General features: G+C 39.3%; 1 protein-coding gene across 6 annotated transcripts in view; it reads right to left on the reverse strand.

Moving 5' to 3' along the window:
• Window positions 1-20,495, reverse strand: part of TRPM3 (transient receptor potential cation channel subfamily M member 3) — a gene marked incomplete at both ends in the record, with an annotated part of 817,853 nt that overhangs the window by 249,941 nt on the left and 547,417 nt on the right. For all 6 annotated transcript variants that reach the window (XM_079706368.1, XM_079706367.1, XM_079706364.1 and 3 more), the window contains 2 exons: window positions 7,368-7,572; window positions 8,903-8,982. In XM_079706368.1, coding sequence (XP_079562494.1) covers window positions 7,368-7,572; window positions 8,903-8,982 — 285 coding nt within the window. The remainder of the gene's footprint in view (window positions 1-7,367; window positions 7,573-8,902; window positions 8,983-20,495) is intronic.

The raw sequence follows: 20,495 nt of genomic DNA on the forward strand, positions 1-20,495 counted from the left end.
ATTCTAGTTTTATTCCCAGATTCAGAAAGGTTTTCCAAAGGTACTGCCAATCTAATGGTCTAGAGATTTCAAGGTGGAAACTGGAAAGCAACAGAGCAATTACAAAACCCCTCAAAAACCATACCATGCTATATAAAGCTTCTTAGTTAGCTATAGTCCAGTGATTAGCTATTTTGTTTTGTGAACTGGAATTTATTTAATGTATTTTGTGCATGTCAGTCAATGATTTCCAGATCAAATCTGCATAATGCAAAGAAAAATAATTTTTAAAAAATCAGATTTAATCCTAAAGCATTTTAAGAGTATAAGGTTGTAGATGTCATACAGCTGACAGCCTCCCCACCCCCCTGAGTATCTCTCCAGTTTTACCTACTCCCTCTCACACACTCTCTGGTAATGCTCAGAGAAGAAGGCTTACATCCTGGCTGACTCAACAGTTACAGCTCTAAGTGTGAAAATGAAGCACAGGGAGAATTCTCTAAATTATACAAAAACTGTAATAAGGGGCTCAACCTGATCTAATAAGCTGAGTAAACAGCAAGGGAAAACCCAAAGAGCATTATGTGGGTGACTTAAGAAGTTTAAATACAAGTCCTTAATTAGGTTATACTTACCTGGTCTATAAGTCAGCTCAGCATTAACTGGAAGAGATGATTAGTAAGCAAATAAGAGTCTGTCTAATTAAGTTCAGCACTGCTTCCTTTTCTAAATAATTTAATAGACTCAGCCCCAGATAAAGAAGAGTCTTTGAGAAAGGACCCAACAATGTCTGCTGTTGGGCCATTTTGGTATTGCTCTCTCAGTCAGTTTTAAAAAGTTACCTGGAATCCAGTCTAGTAAGAAAATGCCTAAACCAGAGCTTTAGTGTCTTAGTACCTTCTTTCTTGGTCCTCATGTTCTGGTTTTTATGAGGCATCTGCATGAACTGCCAGGTTGTTTAACAGCCCAGGAATGGATTTGGGGGGCATGAATTTTTTGGTAAGATGTGGCTTGGTATAGAGAAGAGAGAGGAATGAGAATCCTTCACTTACTGTCAGCTCTGAATGTCTTCGTTCTGTGTCACAACTTCTTTCTCCGTAAAGCGTGAGAGACGCTGGTTTCACTATCTCACTGGGGTTTGTCAAGTCTGAGAACTGAGGACAGAATACCACAGAGCCCTGGGAAGGGCTCAGAAAATGGCTCCATTAACCTAGGATATAATTTTACAGAGAGCTCTTCCTGCTCACAGCTTTTGAGTGTAATTAACCTCATCAAATACTAGTGATTTTATAATTCTATTAGAAAGTTTTCAAAACCCTTATAAAGAGTCAGAAACATAATAGTAATTAGCTTCCTTTCAAAACATCTATTATAGGCTGCACCAGGAATACATGACAGAGAAGAAACAGAACTGATGGAGAGTGCTAAGGATCCTGAGTTTGAGAACTATCTTTGTCAAATAATTGGGTGACTCTCAGAAAATAATTTAACCTCTCTGGGCTCGAGTTGCCTCATCTATAAAACAGGTAGAGAGATTGGGATTATTCAGTATTTTTTAAGCCTGGCTGAACAACAGATTAACTGGGCTAACTTTTAAAACACTTTGGGGACTTCCCTGGTGGTGCAGTGCTTAAGCATCTGCCTGCCAATGCAGGGGACACGGGTTCCAGCCCTGGTCTGGGAAGATCCCACATGCCGCGGAGCAACTAAGCCCGTGCACCACAACTACTGAGCCTGTGCTCTAGAGCCTGTGAGCCACAACTACTGAGGCCGCATGCCACAACTACTGAAGCCTGTGCACCTAGAGCCCGTGCTCTGCAACAAGAGAAGCCACCGCAACGAGAAGCCCACGCACCGCAAAGAACAGTAGCCCCCGCTCGCCGCAACTAGAGAAAGCCCGTGCACAACAACAAAGACCCAATGCAGCCAAAAATAAATAAATAAAATAAATAAATAAAACACTTTGGATGTCCAGGTTCTATATCAGATCAATGAAGGAGACTCTCTGGGAATGATTCCTGGGCATGGGCATTGGTAGTAGCCCCACAGGTTACTGTGAGCCTCCAAGTAGAGAACCATTGCATTGATCCCTCAAGGGTCTTTGGTGATCAAAGTCCTGTGACATCATGCTGTACTGTCTATGTGGTAACAGAGATACATATGTGAGATATGGTTCTCACATAGCCCACCACATTTTAATAATGAGTCCCTTTTTTCCAACTGTATCTTCTACCAAACTATGGCAGATTCTGCCTCAAATGGTGTCCAGACCACATCGGCATTTTGAAGACCCAAGTGCTTTATTTTGGGCTGTCTTGAGGGGAAAAGTTAATGTTATATCTTATTTTTTTAAAAATTAATGAAGGTCAAAGTTAATCTGCCCTCTAGAATTTTTTGACCACTTTGTTAAAAATCATTTCAACTTTCAAATATTCTTGTCAGGACAAGGGGACCAAAGACATATTAAGTTAGTTGACCTGTTTCACTTCAGTCTTGGTGAATATTTAACCATGGCTTCCCCATCTAAAGACTGGCACTCTTTAACAGAGAGCAGTTGCTGATTTTTCCCTTTGATGAACTGCATGTCGGTTTGTTGGAGAGAACAAGATGTAAAGAAGTCACAGGTTGGCACAAAACAACTGTCCTGCCTGATAAAACAAGTCATCTGTCCTATGGATAACTCCACCCCTTTGTCTAGACAGGAGAATCGGAATAATTCAAGGCCAAGTATCCAAAGTGGACAAAATGCTCATTGTGCCTAGATGAACAGTGGGGACTCCCACTTGTTAAATACTGGGTTGTAATAAAAAAGAAAAAGTGGTCCTCATTTGGCAGGTTAGACTCAGAAAGAAAGGTTTCCCCTTGAAGTGACTGCTCTGAGACCACCTAGGGCAGGCGAGACCTAACCTCAGTGCTGGCTTCATGGTCGTGCCACCAGCCCAGTCACAGAGCTCAGAAGGGCAGTGTTCAGGGTTTAATGTTCTGCACTTGCTGTCTTGAAATTCTTGACAAATTTACCCTTGAATCCGTGTTTTGTAAGTGAAGGCTGATGGGACAGTGGGGCATGTGCAGAGGGCCTAGAGCCTCGCCTCACACGTCGTTCACAGTCGCACGTCCTACCTCCTGCTGCCTCGCCAGAATGGGATTTCATTCATACCCGCTCCTGCCTTTAGTGTCCCTGCCAGCCCTTCCTGGGGCAGCTGACAGGGCTGTGTTCCATCATTACCCTCCATCCCTGGCTGGGACCTGGGTGCAGGCAAGGGCAGGGGCAGGGTTAGGGTTGGGCATGTGGCCTGTAGCATTTGAGGGCAGGGTAAGGATGTAGCTGTCCTTGCCTTGGCCTGGCAGTGCCAAGGTGGGTTTTGTGAGCAACTTTGTGGGAAGCCTCCCCCACTGGATACTGAGCACTTCCCAGTGTGGAGATGGCAATCCATTGACGGGTTGGGGCTGTAGTCATGGGAAAGGGGCATGGATTTCCCTACCCCTGCTGAGGGCCTACATTTTCATTTTATACTGGGCTCCACAAATCATGTAGTTGACCTTGCCTAACCTGACTGCCAACAGACAGCTCTGGGTTGGACAGAGCTATGTGGGGCCTGGGGAGGGCTGTCAAGGTTCAATGTCCTAATGTGTTCACCCTTCTGGAACAGAGTGAAAGATCTAGCTGTCTCTTCAAGTTTTTCCTCTACTGTTAGATACCATAATATACACATATCATATAGTACCTGTATGACATAGGGCAAATTACTTAACTTTTCTGTGCCTTAGTATGTTATTCTGTCATGCAGGAATAATAATGCTAGTGTCATAAACATGAAATATACAAACATAGATAAGTACTTGGCACAGTGCTGGGCACACAGTAGATGTTTAATAAGTTTTAGTTGCCATTATTATTGAGACTGTCATTATTATTTGCTACAGACCCTGAAAACAGTTGCAAAAGTACTTTGATTGATACTTTGAAGGACACATGTTCTAGTAAATTTATTTGGAGATTCAATCTCCAGTGTTCTTTTTTTTTTTTTTTTTTTTTTTTTTTGCGTTACATGGGCCTCTCACTGTTGTGGCCTCTCCCGTTGCGGAGCACAGGCTCCGGACGCGCAGGCTCAATGGCCATGGCTCACGGGCCCAGCCGCTCCGCGGCATGTGGGATCTTCCCAGACCGGGGCATGAACCCGTGTCCCCTGCATCGGCAGGCGGACTCTCAACCACTGCGCCACCAGGGAAGCCCTCCAGTGTTCTTAAAAATTTCAAATTCACTAGAAATTTTTAGGAGGGAAAAAATTTCAGGTAGAAAAAAATTGTATAATGAGAAGGAATCTTGGCTTTGTCCATCATAAAAGGCACAAATACCACACCCACAGTAGCCATCTAATTGTTGAAGTCTACAGTGAGTAAAGTAGAGAGGATACCAGGTAATAGCTCATTTTCCATTTTGCTAGAATAAGTGGATATAGGAGGTTGACTCAATGAGGAAGTCAAAGTGTATAATGTGGTGGTTTACAAGCCACATGTCTCCAGTCACTGATGGGCTGGTGTCCACAGTGGTAGCCTCCAATTAGTGACCGTCACTAACACCAGCGTATGCAGCCTGGTACTCCTGTGGAAATATGTTAACATATCTTCAGATTCCTAGGAAGTAAACAAAGTTGCTTCACTGCACCATTACTATGATTTTCATAAATATACCGAGAACTAGCTGTATACCAGTGATTTTATATTCTCTCTAATCCTTGTAACCATCTCATAAGGAAAACATGCCCACTTTATAAATAAGAAATCTTGAGGCTCAGCTAAGTTAATTGGTTTAACCAAGACTTTTTAACTAGGCAGAGAGAGTGAGTGTTTAGACACAGTTCTATATGACTTCAAGATTATGCATTTTATTTTAATTGATTGCAAAGCCTCTCCTGTAACTATAGTACGTGAACACTTAGTGGAAGTAATAACATAGCAAACATTAATTTAGCTTTAACACCAGGTACTCTTCTAAGTACTTAATATATATTGACTCACTTAATCCTTGCTACAGCCCTATAAAGCAGGAATTACTATCCTCAGTTTGCAGATGAGGAAACTGAGGCACTGGGAAGTTAAATAAACTGGGCCAGATTTTAAACCAGTAAGTGACAGGCCAGACTATAAACAAAGCAATGTGGCTTCAGATTCGGGGCTTAAGAACTAGGTGAAGAAATCAGAACTTCTTGAATTATTTTAAAGGGTCAACTGAAAAATTATGATTTGACTTTCTAAAATAATATACCAAAATATGCACCCAAATGTATGTCCTTCAGAGTATTAATCAAAATATTTAAAAAATTTTCAAAGTCTGAAGCAAACAATAATGATGATAGTAGTACAAATAGCAGTTAAAATTAATTTTACATCTATTATGTGTCCTGGCACTGTGCCAGATGACTTACATATGCCATCTATTTAACATTTACAATGGTAGCATTATTATTCCTAGATAACAGAATAAATTACTGAGGCCCAGAGAATTTAATTGAGGTTTCTCATGTCACACAGCAAATATATGATGGTTCTGGGATAAACTTAGACTGTCTGCATCCAAAACCCACATTCTTCACTTCCAAACTAGTACTCCATTCTTTCAGAATTTTTAGTGGTGGAAAACTTTATCTTCTGAGAACAGACCTGATTTTTAAAAACTAGCAGAAGCCATTTGTGACAAAGCCCTAAGTTTTTTGAATTTCAGGTACTCAGGATTAACTTCTGATCAAAAACGTCATTTGAAGAAAATACAGAGTGCTTTTCTCTCGTGATCTATAAATTGTCTGAAAGCAGTCCCCAAAACACGTTCTGTGCACTCGTGCATCACGGTAATTAGAATCTCGCTAGGTGATGACTTTGGAGGAATGCTCTACTTAAGACCAAATTTATGCTCTATATTTGACAGACACTGCATATTAATGAAGGAAATAACGGCTAGAAGTTTACCATATGCCTCTGGGTTTGTGGCATGATGCTTACAGGCATCATTCAAGAACCCTATGAAGTCACTGGGTATACTACTCTATAATGATTATTGACCGCTAAACCACTTCTTCATCTGCAGCACTTTTCTTACAGGGAGAACTTTCGTGACTTTTAATTAATGCACGGTTCCAGAGGATCCACACTGCATATGGTTCAATCTCATACTGTGAATGGGGACTGTACTGAATTGGGAACCCTTAAGGATCTTGTGTGGGCATATCCATCTGTGAAGTGGATGAAGAAGCTACCAAATCTTCATTTCCCTTGGTTCTGTCCAGGTCAAGACTACCTAACCCCTTCTTTGTTTTCCCCAGGCCTTTCTGGGGGTTACACATAGCATCCTCCTTTTCAGTATATTGCTCAGAATTAATTTTCTTAGGGAAGAACTGTGAGAATAGCTTGGTCAGCTATTCTTGGTGAAGAAAATACTGCAGTGGGAAGGGGGGGATGGGGGAAAGGGGAGAGGAGAGGAAAGAGACAAGAAAGGTGGCTTTATTGCACATTTTTAGACTGTAACTGGTGTGAAGTGACTTCTCCTGCGTTTTGCAGTATGCTTCTCTAAGCAAAATTTCCTCTCCAAACTCAGAAAGCTCCGTGGCATGCCTGAGAACAGTCACCTCCAACTGCTCCACCCTCAACTAACTAACTCTCTCTCAAAAGTTAGAAGCAAGCTTGTTGGAATACAGCATTTCTAGAATTTCCAAAAACACATGGTAGACTTTTCTCCTGGCAAAATCTGTCAGCCAAGTAGGGAGAGGTCCATGATGAAAGCTAAAATTTAGAAGCAACAACTCTTAGAAGTAAAATTTGTATACTTCCTAATGCCTCCTTTCCAAAAAAAAAAAAAAAAAATGCTTTTCATATGGAGCTGTTCTATTGAGAACATTATTGAACGCAGCTGCTTGAAGAAAAAGCACTCAATTTGGATGACAAGATCTCTGTTAGAACAGGGAAGGAAATAGTCTGGGATGATCATTTCTACCTTGAATTGAGAGAAATGCTAGTTACCAATAGAATGAAACAGAGACCTAAAGTTAAGATATTTTTTACCAAAGGAGTTAGAAAAACATGTCTCAATGGATGAGACCCAGAAAATAAAATAATGAACAGTGGATAACTGTAGAAAGCTACTTGTTATTATTATTAAAAACAAGAGTCACTGTGTCTGATCTCATACTAATCGTTTCAAAAATCCTGAGAGGAAGGTTTGCCCCATTTGACAGAGGAAGAGCAGAGATGCACAGGAGCAACACAGTTAGAGCAGGTCACCCAGCCAGGAACTGGCAAAGTTGGGATTCAGCCCAAAGACTAAATCTCCAGCTCTTCACCATTCCTTTGCAGGACTTGAGATAGAATTTGAGAAGTGTCGAATGGTTTCTGATTACCATGGCTTTGTTGGAATGGCCGCCTCCTTGGAATTCAATTGTCCCAAAAGCATCTGTGGGGCTGAGTTGAGTGTGCTTGCTGATGGACCACTTCTCAGACTGGATGTCATTTCGGGAGAGGCGAGTTTCATTTTTCTCATTCTGAAGAACTGAGATACTGGGAGTGAGGCCGACATGCTGGCCTATTAAACGCCCGCAGCAACACCTATAACATAAGAGGTCAAAGTGAACCCCTTTTATTAGCGACAACTGTAATACACACTGAAGGCAACCTGCTAGAGAAACCTACAAACCGTAGCAAGCCAGCGAGTCAGTTTTCAGGTGGAATCCATAATGTGGCCATACCTGGCAAATGGTGAACTCGGGATTTACTTGACATGCATTTCTTTTCTTTTCTGGCCCCTCCACATTTTCCTCTAGCTGTATAGGCTGTAACATGCCTCCCATCCTTCTGCACCTACCCCCTTTCACACCTGCCACATTGCTCAGGATTGGAACGAAAAGAATGAATGCCATGTAGATTTTTCTACTTCTCACTCCTCCCATCTATCAAATCTTGCACGAAGGACACTAAACAGCTTTGAGGGAAGAATTTTAACAGGTACATTTAAATAAGGACTCTCAATCATATGTGAGTCACAACCTAACTTATCTTTTCCCAATTGACACTCTCTGTCATATATCCAATTCTGAGAATGAAGATCTACAGCTTAAGTGTTGTTGAAGAAACAATGAAAAAATTATTCACAAGGTATTTGAAAACAAAATTCGCCCCTCATGAAAATGTCCTTCATACTTTACTACTAGCACTGTTATGACTATTAGCAATAATACTGATACAGAGCTATTATTTATTAAATACTAACAATGTGACATTCATTTTATGGGTAAAATATTATAGTTCTGAAAGTTAGGTAATTTGTTCAAGGTTATACAGCTGGTCTATATGATTCCAGAGTCTATATTTTAAACTACTCCATTATACTGCCTTTTCATAAGGGCATTTCCAGATATTCATATGTTACTTTATCCCAAATGCTTCCCACCTTATATACTGTTGATCTTCAGGAAGGTAAGAATATTAAAAATGTGATTGGCTAGAAATCTGAAGGTCTGCAGTCTAATTAGTAATCTGCTGGGAGTATTTCCTTTAAAAGTTTCTTTTTCACTGTAGCAGAGCATTTTGGTAAAAAGTAAGCATTTTGATGAAATGCTGGAAAGGGAAAACCAGTAATCACACTAAACATATATATATATATATATATATATATATATATATCCCATTCCTATAGACAGTGATGAATTCCCTTCCCTATGGTGTAGCTTTTATTTTGTACAGGCTCTCAGACAATTAACTGCAGGTATGGCATATTACATGGTGCATATATATGAGATTGCTTCAAAGATGTCCAGCAACAATTAAAAAATGATCTTTAACATTTGTTCTCTTGCAATGGATAGTGACTGCTATCATATTTTTGTTCCCATATTTGCTACTTCAAGTTCTTGCTACATTATAGAGAGAGCAAGATTACCTATGGGGGTCTTTGGTGCTGGGTATGATGTGAACACATTCTCTTTTATAAAATGCTCTTTCTATCCAGGACTTCTGAGCCTGAAAAAAAAAAGAAGAGGAAAGGTGAACACAACCTTTAAGTATTTTTGACTATAAAGCAAAATTTCATAATCACTTAAGAGACCAGTGTCTCATAAACTGAACTGAAATTGTGGTTACTTCACACATAAGCACTGCATATAACAAAATCAATTATTACCAGAATCTGCTGGTTAGGTTATTTAACATTATAATATGAGAGTTAAAGGAAATGACCATAATAAAAAATGTTAGTAATGAAACTATATATAAGTTCATAATGACTTTTGAAGAACAGAAAAATAATGCTATTTACAGAGAAAATGAAAGCCATAGAGCAGGATGTTTATAACCCTTTAGTTAACAAGTATTCAGTGGTAGGAAGGAATATATCTAAATAAGCCTACGATTTTCATGGCTGACACTTCCATTAGATTTTCCTTATAGAAAGAAAGAAAAATGGTGAGGAAATTACATAATTCGAGCCCTAATCCATCACCATGCTTTTTCTAAAATCCAAATTAGCAATGCTTGAATATGGAGGGGAAGAAAGGAAATGGAAACCTAGGAAGATAAATGTCTTCATCACAGTCCAAAATTTCACAGGTAATGCCTTTGGAAGGAAGATACCACATTTTTTGGCATCCCACATGCCTTTCAGCACAGCAAACATGGCTTCTTAGAATGAACACTGTTGGGACTGTCCACCCAGAAGCCTGGTCACTGAGATTGGGCTCCCAGAAGGATAAAGGAAGTTTCAACAAACTGTACCATCTTTGTTCCAAAACAGTGTCCATCCTTCATCCCTTAACCCCTTTTTTTAGCAGCATTTGAAACAGTAGAGGAGCCTCCTACGAAATCTAGTAAGCTACTCAGAAGATTCCTTCTCTAAGTGCGTGTTTAAGACAGATGTTGCTAGAGTAACGTGTAATGTTATATCTACAAGGTATCGTCTTCTCTCTAACCCAGCATCAGGACCAAATTCCTACTTTTAAAATATACAGGACCAAAGCGCAACTAAGCTGTTTACCTGGCCTGTCCCAATGACCAGTGTTAACTGTTACAAGCCCCTGCTTGTTGGCTGTAATTAATATTGACTCTGCCAGGGACCCAAATGTCTGTATAAGTTGTGCTAAGCTCTGGTTTGCCCTCAACCCCTTAATATTGCACCTGCCTCCTCTCTCACAGTGGAGTCTATGCGAGCATGTGGCACAGAAGGAAGTAGTTGTCTTATATTCATGACAAAGCACATTTTAAAAGTAGCAACGCGGGGGATGCTTGAGGGATACAAAGGACCTGCATCCTATTTCAGTCATGGTTACAATCAGGTTGCATAATTTCTGAGTGTATAAACACTGTCCACGTGAAAAGGAGCACCCACCCTGCCACAGAGATCCCTGGGTCCAGGTGGCCCTCTGCACCCTCACACCACAAAACTAACATTCACAGCCATTTGTCATCTGGGCATGGAAAAAGCCCTAGTGTATATTCTTAAAGATTTTTCTTTTCAAATACATAGGGAAAACTAGTGGGTATATCTTTGCAGCAGAAATGAGCTTAGCAGCATAGATAACCAGTCTTTATCTTCGTAAAAAGCCTGTAAGTTAAACTATTCATAGGCTGTGATTTTTCCTAGAAACTGAATACTTTCTTTGATAACATCTCTTGGCAGATAGATGGTAAAAATATTCCTCACTGGACATCTGAAACCAACTTTTCCTTCACCTTGGGGAGCAGAAAAGGGAGAGCATACTTCCCCTTTTTTTGTGGCCCACTATCTGGGAATTTCAGGGAGTGCTGATCAATACTCGTTGAGAGAAAGCAGGAATGGCAGTATCATGGGTAGACAATGACGTTTGCAGTTAGAAAAAGTTGTCGTGAATGGGATTCTGCAGCTTGGACAAAGTCGTATAATTTCTCTGATCCTTGGTTTTCCTCATCTATAAAATGGGCACAAAAATAATGCCTGACACAGAGTTGTTACCATTATTTAGGTACCAAGTTTTCACTTCAAGAACAGGGACCAGTCCTAGGTTGGTCTGGTACTAGAAGTTCAGATAAAGGTTTAGATGAGATTACTATGAAACTGCTGTCACAGATCTGACCTAAATTGATTTCACTTTGCACTGGAGATGATATGCTTTCAGAAGGCCTGGCTGGCCACAAACAAGGTATACAGAAAAGTTATTTAACTTTCCTGAGCTTTTTCTATAACATGAGGGTACCATAGCTACTTTGGAGAGTTGTTGTATTAATCAAAGCAAATGATTCAGAGAAAGCACCTGGCACATAGTAGGCACTCAGTAGGTAATAACAATGCTTAACCTTTATTAAGGGTTCATCATGTACCTGGAATTGCGCTGTATACGTATTGTCTCCATGGAGCCACACAAGAACCCCGTGAGGGAAGTACTACTATTATGTCCATTTTACCAATGAAAAAATTGAGTCAGACATGCAGCAGATTAGAAGACAGAGTTTGAACGTGAGCAGTCTGACTCCAGAGTTGACACTCTTACCCACTCTACTCAACTGCCTCTCCAAATTAGGTGTTATTGGTATTAAATACCCTAGATCTGGGCAGTGCCATCTGGGCTTGCCTGGGAGTGCCTTCTAGAGGCATGTCTGGGAACCAGTTCATACCTGCACCTTTCCCCTCCTTATTTCCCCCTTCCAGTCCCCACAAGTGGAGTAACGAACACTCTGCTCTCTGTTCTTCTCTCCTTGGGGTCAAGGATTGAGGTGGGACATTAGGCAGACATCAGAATATAAGAAAGACGTAAAAGAAGGGGGGGGATCATTATAACGGCTACCCCAAAGAAATGTAATCACACAGGACTCCCAACTTGAGAATCTGGGGGCCACAACAAATAGATTAGACTTTTCAAGGGCACCTCCATTATTTCTCTCACTCATGGATCCTGGTTTCAACTTGGAAGGCCCTGGAAGGTTTACACAGATGGTGTGTAATAAGAATGACTGCATATGCATTGCCAACTTGTTTGTTAGTCTTTAAGTAATCTGACTTGTGTGCAGTTTAGCAACTTAATTACCTTCTCAAAGGTGAAAAGCTACCTCACTGTCAGCAAAGGGATTGAGGATCAGTTTCTATTTCTTATTATTAGCAAACTAACAGCTTCTCTTGCAAAGGCATAGAAAATTGGGAGGGGAGGAAAATGTAAAAAAATCTTTCCATCATTCATAATTGAGTTGGATTCTCTTTTTGAGAAGAAAAGCATAATACATAACAGTAAGAGTGCACGTATAGCACATGAATTAGGAATTCTACCAAATACCATGCACAATTTACTATGATTTATTGTGGGCTTTGCTTTATTGTGCTTTTATTCAGTCTTCAGTGTGGATGGATATTAGATTTTTAAAATCATTTTCTCAGAGAAGGCATATTTGATGTATAATCATGATTTAACTTGTTCCCTAAACTAATTCCCTTTTCTTTTGTTCAAAGGCTTTGAACTACTCTGTGTGAAGCTTTATACTTGGTTGCAACATCCAACTAAGTTAGCACAGAATGGCTATCCTTATCGTTAGAAAGAATGAAACAGTTTTGACATGCCATATTTCTAGCTGACCCTTTAATTCTCTTCTAATGCAAAACTTCAGCAGCATGCCCTAAAATCTCTTCTTTCTAAACATGCTTTGGAGGGCTCATGTACTCTTAGAAAAGGTGGTTTCTATCAGCTCTTAGAAAATCACTTTCTAAAGGTAGAAGAGTCACATCACCATGACTGAGTTTGTGAAGGGCTATTTTCTTTCTTGTCTTTCTGCATTATCAGTCATGTGTGATGTGTAATAGGGAACTGTTTTTCAAAGGCTAATAATTAAAGGACATCTTATTCAAAACAAAAATGAGGACATTCACATTTCAAGAAAAGTATAATAATAACCCTCAAAGAATAAAGTACGTATGAATTTTTAAAGTCAAATGTACAGTCAATAAAGCATCAAAATAATTGGAACTGAAAAAAGAAAAATAAATTGTTTCATTTAACCAGGTTTCAACTCTTTTTCACAAAGACTCTGCTACAAACATTAGTCTCTCAAACTTCTTTGATTCTTCTTACCACCCACTCCCCATTAGCTACAGAATTAAGACCGTCTCCAGGCAACAATGATTTACAAGTACTTACACAGAGTATGTATTAAATCTGTCTACAGAAAGTCTCAGAAACTGCTACTGCAATCTACCCTTTAGCAGGGCAACTTAACAGGACACCAATCCAGTCCAGTAATTGCAAGATTAGAAAAAAAGAGTCCACTAACTTTATAGGAACAAATTACAAGCAAAACTTTACTACATCCCTCATTTTGAGACTCTCAGGTTTAAAAGGTACACTCTGCCCTAATCAGAACAAAACACCAAAGACCCCAAGGTACTGAATGCCTGCGTTCATTTTTACCTTTTGCTTTCCCTCAACATCTCCCTGGCATTCCCTGGGTCTTCCTCTAGATCCCCAGATCCAGTATTGGGAGGTTGAACAAGAAGAAAATGAGCTGAAATCATTTTACCTGAGCATTGACTCTGGGTGGTGGCAAAGGCAGTCCCACGAGCAGCTCTTGTTGCTTTCATTTTGCTGCGTCTGGGGCTGGTCATCCCGTTAATAATGCTCTTATGACCGCCCACTGGAAAAAAAGTCACTTGCCCGGCTCTTCCCCCAAGAGACGTTTCAAGTAAGCAATGAATTTGGGCAGATTAGCCCCTTGGAATGTGCTGCTTTGGGATTAGCCTCACTAAGAATCCCATGGACATTCCCTCGCAGCCCTCAAACACTGCTTGATTTGAACATCTAATCTGACGCCAGAAGAAAAACAAATCCCCGGAGAGATCGGATTTAACTGGCACAAATCCTGACAGGCTCTCCCCCCTTTTCTTTTTCCATTTTCAGAGAGAAGGCTTGTGAAAGTGTGATAAGGTGTTCTGAGTTCTGAAAAGTTCAACTTTGGAAAGCAAATCCTTCTAAAGAAACAGTATATTAATGCTCCGAGTGGTTTGAACACACAAGCGGCATTGTTCATTCCTTCCCAAAGGATGGAATGATAGCATTTCTTTAAAGAGGAACTGCTAAAAACTCTGAATGTTTCAAAAGGATAGCTGGGTCCCTGAATGTGAGCCCAAGGAGAATAAAGTTGGGGTCTGTCAGTAACCTTCCACAACTTCTGAGATGTCAATAAATAATAATAATAAAACTGATCACACTTCTTATCCTGCAGCCCCTCCCCCACTACTGTAAATGTGTGACTAGAAACCTACACTCCCCTGATTCCCTATTAAAAAAAGATGAGCTGGGACTATTACAGCACATGGATGCAGGCTGAAAGCAGTGGCATTGTGATGTGTTTATCTGGGGCGGGTGGAGGGCAACTTAGAGGTTCTGGCTCACACAACACAAAAGGGCTCTTTCAAATATCTTCCAAGAATAAGTTTTTTAGATAATAGTAGTTCTTAGCTAGATAAGTGAACGAACTGGGGAAGAAGAGAGCTCAACTTTCAACAAGGCAATAATACTTTTAAAGAAGTGACTATGTGAACACTTCATCTCCAAAAGACTTATCTTTTCTTGCAGATGGAAGTCAGAGCTGAGAGGTGTGTGTATCATCAACTCTGTGGGCTGTGAACCTCTGAGGGCAGTGTCATTTTGAGCTTCATTTTCCCACAATCTCCTGTCAAAGCGCATAGTATGTGTTATGTGGGCACTCCCTGAGAGTCACAGTGGGAACTGGGTGACTTATTTCTAGCTTGGATCAGATCCATAGCCTTCTCCCTGCCTCTCTGCTGTTTCCAGGATGGATCTCTTTCAAACTCCACCATCTTCTGGCCTCTCACTTACCAAGGTTCCCCGGAGACAAGGGGCAACAAACTACTTAGTGACTTTCAACTGAGGAAACTTTACAATAAGCAAAATGCAAATGAATCATCATCAGACTGAGCATTAGCATTAAACATGAGATGGAGAAGTCCCTTGGACAGTCTTCAGGAGTTGGCTGCAGAATAATACGTAGTGATGGCCTTAATAATGAGGATACCCATCCTTCTATGCAGCTGTAACACTCCTATGCATTTACTCTTAGGGAATCAGCAGAGATGTGAGCACACAAAGATGTTCACTGCAGCATTATTTGTAATTCAGAAAAACTGGAAAAAAATGAAAATTAAAGGGAGGCTAATTAAACTATACTTCATGCTGTTTGAGGACCACAATCAGGTTTCAGAAGACTATTTAATTACAAAGAGAAATATACATTTTCACATTGTTATGTGAGAAAAGCAGGACAAAACTGTAAGTAGAGGATAATTACAAATTTTAAATAGATACAGAGATGACTGGGAATATACTAAAGTGGAAACTGTAGCTAATTTTTATTTTCTTCCTTTTGCTTTTTTATATTTTCCAAAGTGTTCTTCTGTAACCATATATTTAAAGTCATGAAACTATATTCTATGTGGTCAGAAGATTTCCAGATTTTTTTTCCAGCTGTTAAGCTCGACCTTATGATAATCGGAAGTCATTAGGAAAGAGTAGTTCAGGAAGTGACTTAGGAAGAGCTCAGTTAAAAGAGAGGGCTCAGTGGGTAATATTTGGAAAGGGACATTCTATAATGTACAGGGTGAGTTTCCTAGGGTATAAAGGTAGGAGGGAGAGAGAGAGAGAGAGAGAGAGAGAGGGAGGGAGGGAGGGAGAGAGGAGCAGGGAAGGGAACAGAGGAGGAGGAGATGGAAGAAGACGGGGAGGGCTGGCTGACAGGCAGGCATCTGAGAGATACTGACCTAGTAGCTATAGATTGTCTGTGAGACTAAAATTGGTTATAGATAATCCTCCCAGTTTAAGAAATATTTGAAAAATCCAGCTTTCTCATCTTCCTTCTTCACTAGATACTACTTCAGTTCCTCATCTGACTTACTTTAAATCTTGAGTTCAATCAGATCTATACTGAGTCTTTTAAATATTGCCCATGTATTTTTTTTAGCCTTATTCTCTCTAGTCTTACTCATTTTTTGTTGCTGTTTTTCTTTTTGCTTATTTTTCCTTCCTGGAGAGAAATATTTGATAGGGAAAAGAATATGAGGCACCTTCTATGAACTTTACACCAAAGACAAAAATACTGTCACCAGAACCACGAGCATTCTATGTCTATGTGAACAAGGAAGCCTGAGGTAAAATCAGCACAGCATTTCTTTCATATGAGGTCACAGATGATCTTCAGGACTCTTTAAGAAGGTAATTAGTTCCAAAGAGACTTGTAGCTCTGGGCCACACTGTCCACACAGATCTTTTAAAAATCCTATGCATTACCCAACAATGCAACTCCAACTCCTGACAGGATATATCACCATCTTGTTTCAGATGTAGTTTAGAAAGAATGTACTTTGATTACTAACAAGAGGAAGCCACAAGTGTAATGCGAACTGTGGTTATTCTTCACTCCTATCTTCATGTAATGGCAGATTACCTTATTCTTCCAATTCATCATTAAGGAAAAAAGATCACACTTGAATAGAATATACTAAAAAGTTCCCATTGGTACACAACTCAATTTTAAAAAATGAAATCAGATTTTCTACAAGTAGAAACTAGACTTTGACATGGATGATTTGTATTCATTTTTATAAAGATGTCCAAAGCATTCCTTTCTGTGATGCCCACATTTAATAACAACAATGACAACAAGAGCATGATATAGAGGAGAGGGGTCAGTAAACATTTTCTGTAAAGTGCCAGATGGTAAATAATTTAGGCTCTCTGTGGGTCACATGTCTCCGTCACAACATTCAACTCTGCTGTTGCAGCACAAAAGCGCTCTTAGGCCAGATATAAACAAATGAGCATTGCTGCATTCCAATAACACAGGCGGTGGGCTGGAACTGGTGTGTACTGGTCAGCCCTCGCTGTAGAGAAAGGGGGTATGTCTGATGGGGCAGCAGGGGAGGGGGGTGATGGTCCTAAAAACCAGGCTTCCATGGCACCACCACTAGCTTGTCTTGGCTCTTCCTTAAGCATGTCAGGCAAGTTCTCAGGTACTTGTGCTTCTGTTGTTCCTTCTACCTGGACAGCTCCATCCTCAGATTGCCCACAACTTGCTCCGTCAGCACATTAGGAACACGGACAGGCTTGGACACCCCGTCTGAAGGCACACCTCTGTCATCATTCTCTACTCTGTAACTCCCCCCTCTTTTCCTCACAGCTTTTCACATTACCTAGCATTATGCCATGTGTTCACATATTTATTTTTTGTCTATTTCCCCCACTAGAATGTAAGCTCCTGAGGGCAGTGATTTTATTTTGTTACTGCTGTCACCCCAGCACCTAGAACTGTGTTTGGGATGTGGTCAGCATACATAGGTGACTTAGGGACAACATTTGATTTACTTGTACATCAATTCCTCACCTGTAAGAGGATGACATCAGATGGACCTGTGTTTCCTAAAGGTGGTACCCAGATGCATTTTCCTTTTAACAGCTGGATTTATAATAATATATAATATTTAAGCAATGGCTAAACCTGTAATTTAATAAATATTATTGCTTGGTGACATACATTTTCTTTTGTGGAGTTATGAAAAAATGAATCCATCAAAAATATTTAATAAATCAGATTAAAAATGATTTGTAGATAATGATGGTACCACATAAGCAAATGAAGTTTGGGAAACACAGGACCAATTCCTCTTAAATGTCCCTTTGGCTCCTTGTTTTTATTCTAATTCATGAAAATAAATGTATTGTGTTCTCTAATATTCAGAATTGCCCTTGACCTATAAAGTAAAACAATGCCAGAGGAACATGACAAAGCCAGCTGCCTCTGGAGCATAATACCACCAACATGGTTTTCCTAAAACAGTCAATCAGGACACCCCCGGTCAATACCCTTCTTTGGCTCCCCAACCCCAACAAGATCAGATCAGTTCAGTATTTAAAACCTTTCAGGATCTGCCTCTGAAACTATCTGTTCAAATCTCTCAATCTCCCTCCAAATCTTTAAACACATTATGCTCCAGTACACTAGATTATTGATTCTTTCCCTAATGCACCATGCTGTGCCATACTCCTTAACCTTTGAATATGCTGTCCCATTTGCCTGGAATGCTAGGTTCCTCCTTCTGTACTTAGGAAACACCTGTTTGTTCTTCCTAACTCTGCACAAAATATTGTATTCTTTGACAAGCTTGGCTGGCCACTGCCAGACAAAATGAATCACCACAACTACTGATCCACTTCCATACCTTGCTCACACTTCCATTAGGAGAAAAGTCATATAATTTTATAATTATCTGTTTTCATTTCAAGATTTATAATCACCCACTGCCAATTTCTGCTGCAAACACACAGTACTCTGGGTCTATCATGGCGTAACTAGAGTTTCATAGCCTTGCCTAGGACACTCTCCTTCTTTTTCTATTTTTAACATTGTTTCTGCAGAAATATCAATTTCTCATTCCTAGTTAGTCATCTTTGGGGAATAATTCTTTGTGGGTTATTTATACTAAATTATTTTAATTACTATAATTAGTATATAAATTATTATACAAATTATTTGTACTAAAATCCTCCTTATAGCCTCTAAACTTAAATCATATACACCTTAACATAAAGTTAAATTAGATTACATTTTTATCACTAGATTCGCAAAAAATTCAATAAACTATGCTTTATAATTATAACTGAAACATCTTTTTTCAGTAGGTCATGCTGTGTAAATTACACTTGAATACAGGCAAAATTTTATATAGATGTACTATGAATATATACGAATGTTAACCTCATAGAATATTTGTAAACAATTTAAAAATATATTTCATGTTTCTTTGGAAAATTTTTTCTTCATTATGAATCAGTTAATTATTGCTTGGCAATAATATATTACATTTATAAAGTATTCTACAGTTCACAAATGCTTTCAAACATAGTATTTTATGCAATACTCACAATAAATCTGTAAGGTAGGTATTATAAAATTCCATTATGCAAATTAAAAACTGGGGTCTACAGAGATTTAGTCTCATTCCTAAGTTGTACATCAGCTATTGGCTTAGCCTGATGGAGCCAAAGCCCTTGTGCTTCCATAGGGTACAGAGGGTACAGAGAACCCTGTATCCTCTATATTCTATGACTAACCTTAGGAATGCTGAGTCATCTTTTTCTTCTTTGTGGTGGGATAGGTACATTTTAATCATTATGATCTTAATAAAAATATACATACTTCATCAAGCCTAAAAGACTGCTGAAAAATTGAAATGAGGACATAGGCTTCTATTTCAAAAGTATCCTAATTATGATCAAGGATTAGACATCTGTTTGAATATAATAGCTATTTCTATACATGGTGATATAAAAACTTAAAAGCTCCACACATACTTTTAGTGACTTCACTGCCTTCATTGACCAAAAAACATACCTACATTGGAGCCAGCTCTATAAAACCAGTGTACATCTTAAGAAGATACTAATAGGATAAACTTCACCCAGAGAAGGAGGAAATGAAAGACAAAATTATGTCTAACAAAATTATAAGACTGAGATTTGACATATTCAAGAGCTAGAAAGTTTAAAATGATGGGTCATTTGTTAGAAAGCAGCAACAGTGTGACAATGCCAGTGTACAGCAAGTCACCGGGAGGGCTTTCTATATTCCTGGAGGCTGCATACATGGGAAATACAACCTTGTTTTCTGTCAAGTAAATGCAGAGCTGGGGCAATGTAATGTCATCCTTTAAGTCCTTAATTCTGTTTAGCTTTCACAATTCATTCCCGCATCATTCTGATTTTGTCAGGAACCAATGAAATGTGCTGAGTCATGAAACTGGAACATTCTGTGTTATGTTGAAACGGGGAGTTTATGTGACAAATGATATCACAGGTTCAGAAGCTGATTTTTATTTTGTTTGCCTCTTTTGCCCTGGAAGGATGAAGATGCTAAGAAGAAGGGGACAATGGATAAGTAGCTGCACTTTTATTTGTAATAGAGTTCTCATATGAGGATTAACTGCTTAGGAAATCAATCTCTCTCTCTCTCTCTCTCTCATTTTTATTATTTTTAGTTTCTTTATCATCAGTCCTAATTACCTTCAAGTATTTTGGGTACAGAAGCAGACTCATCTTAATCAATGAGTGATTAATTCAGTTCAAACTCTTTATCCTCACAAAGTACAGACTTAAATTTGGTGCAGGATTTTATTTCTGAAATACTGATTTTCTTTATCCATTCAAAGGCAGAGCCTAGTGGAAGCATGAATGATTAGGGGGTCCCAAGATATGCATCCTAGCCATGTCTTGTTGACACCTAGTCGTGTAAACTTGGGGGAGGACTTAATCTTGGTGATCTCATGGTCAACCCCAGCTCTCAGAGCTGAGGATTCTGGGAATCAGAACCTGACAGCTTTGTCATTAGTTCCTCATTAATGTGTACAAAATAGATGTAGAGGTTTTTTTTTTTTTTAAATAAGAGGGTATTTTTATTTTAATTTTTACAAATTCATGAAACCACTATTCTTTTGATAACAAATGAAAATGTAGCAG

Source organism: Hyperoodon ampullatus (assembly GCF_949752795.1).
Source record: "Hyperoodon ampullatus genome assembly, chromosome: 6".
NCBI classification, from domain to species: domain Eukaryota; kingdom Metazoa; phylum Chordata; class Mammalia; order Artiodactyla; family Ziphiidae; genus Hyperoodon; species Hyperoodon ampullatus.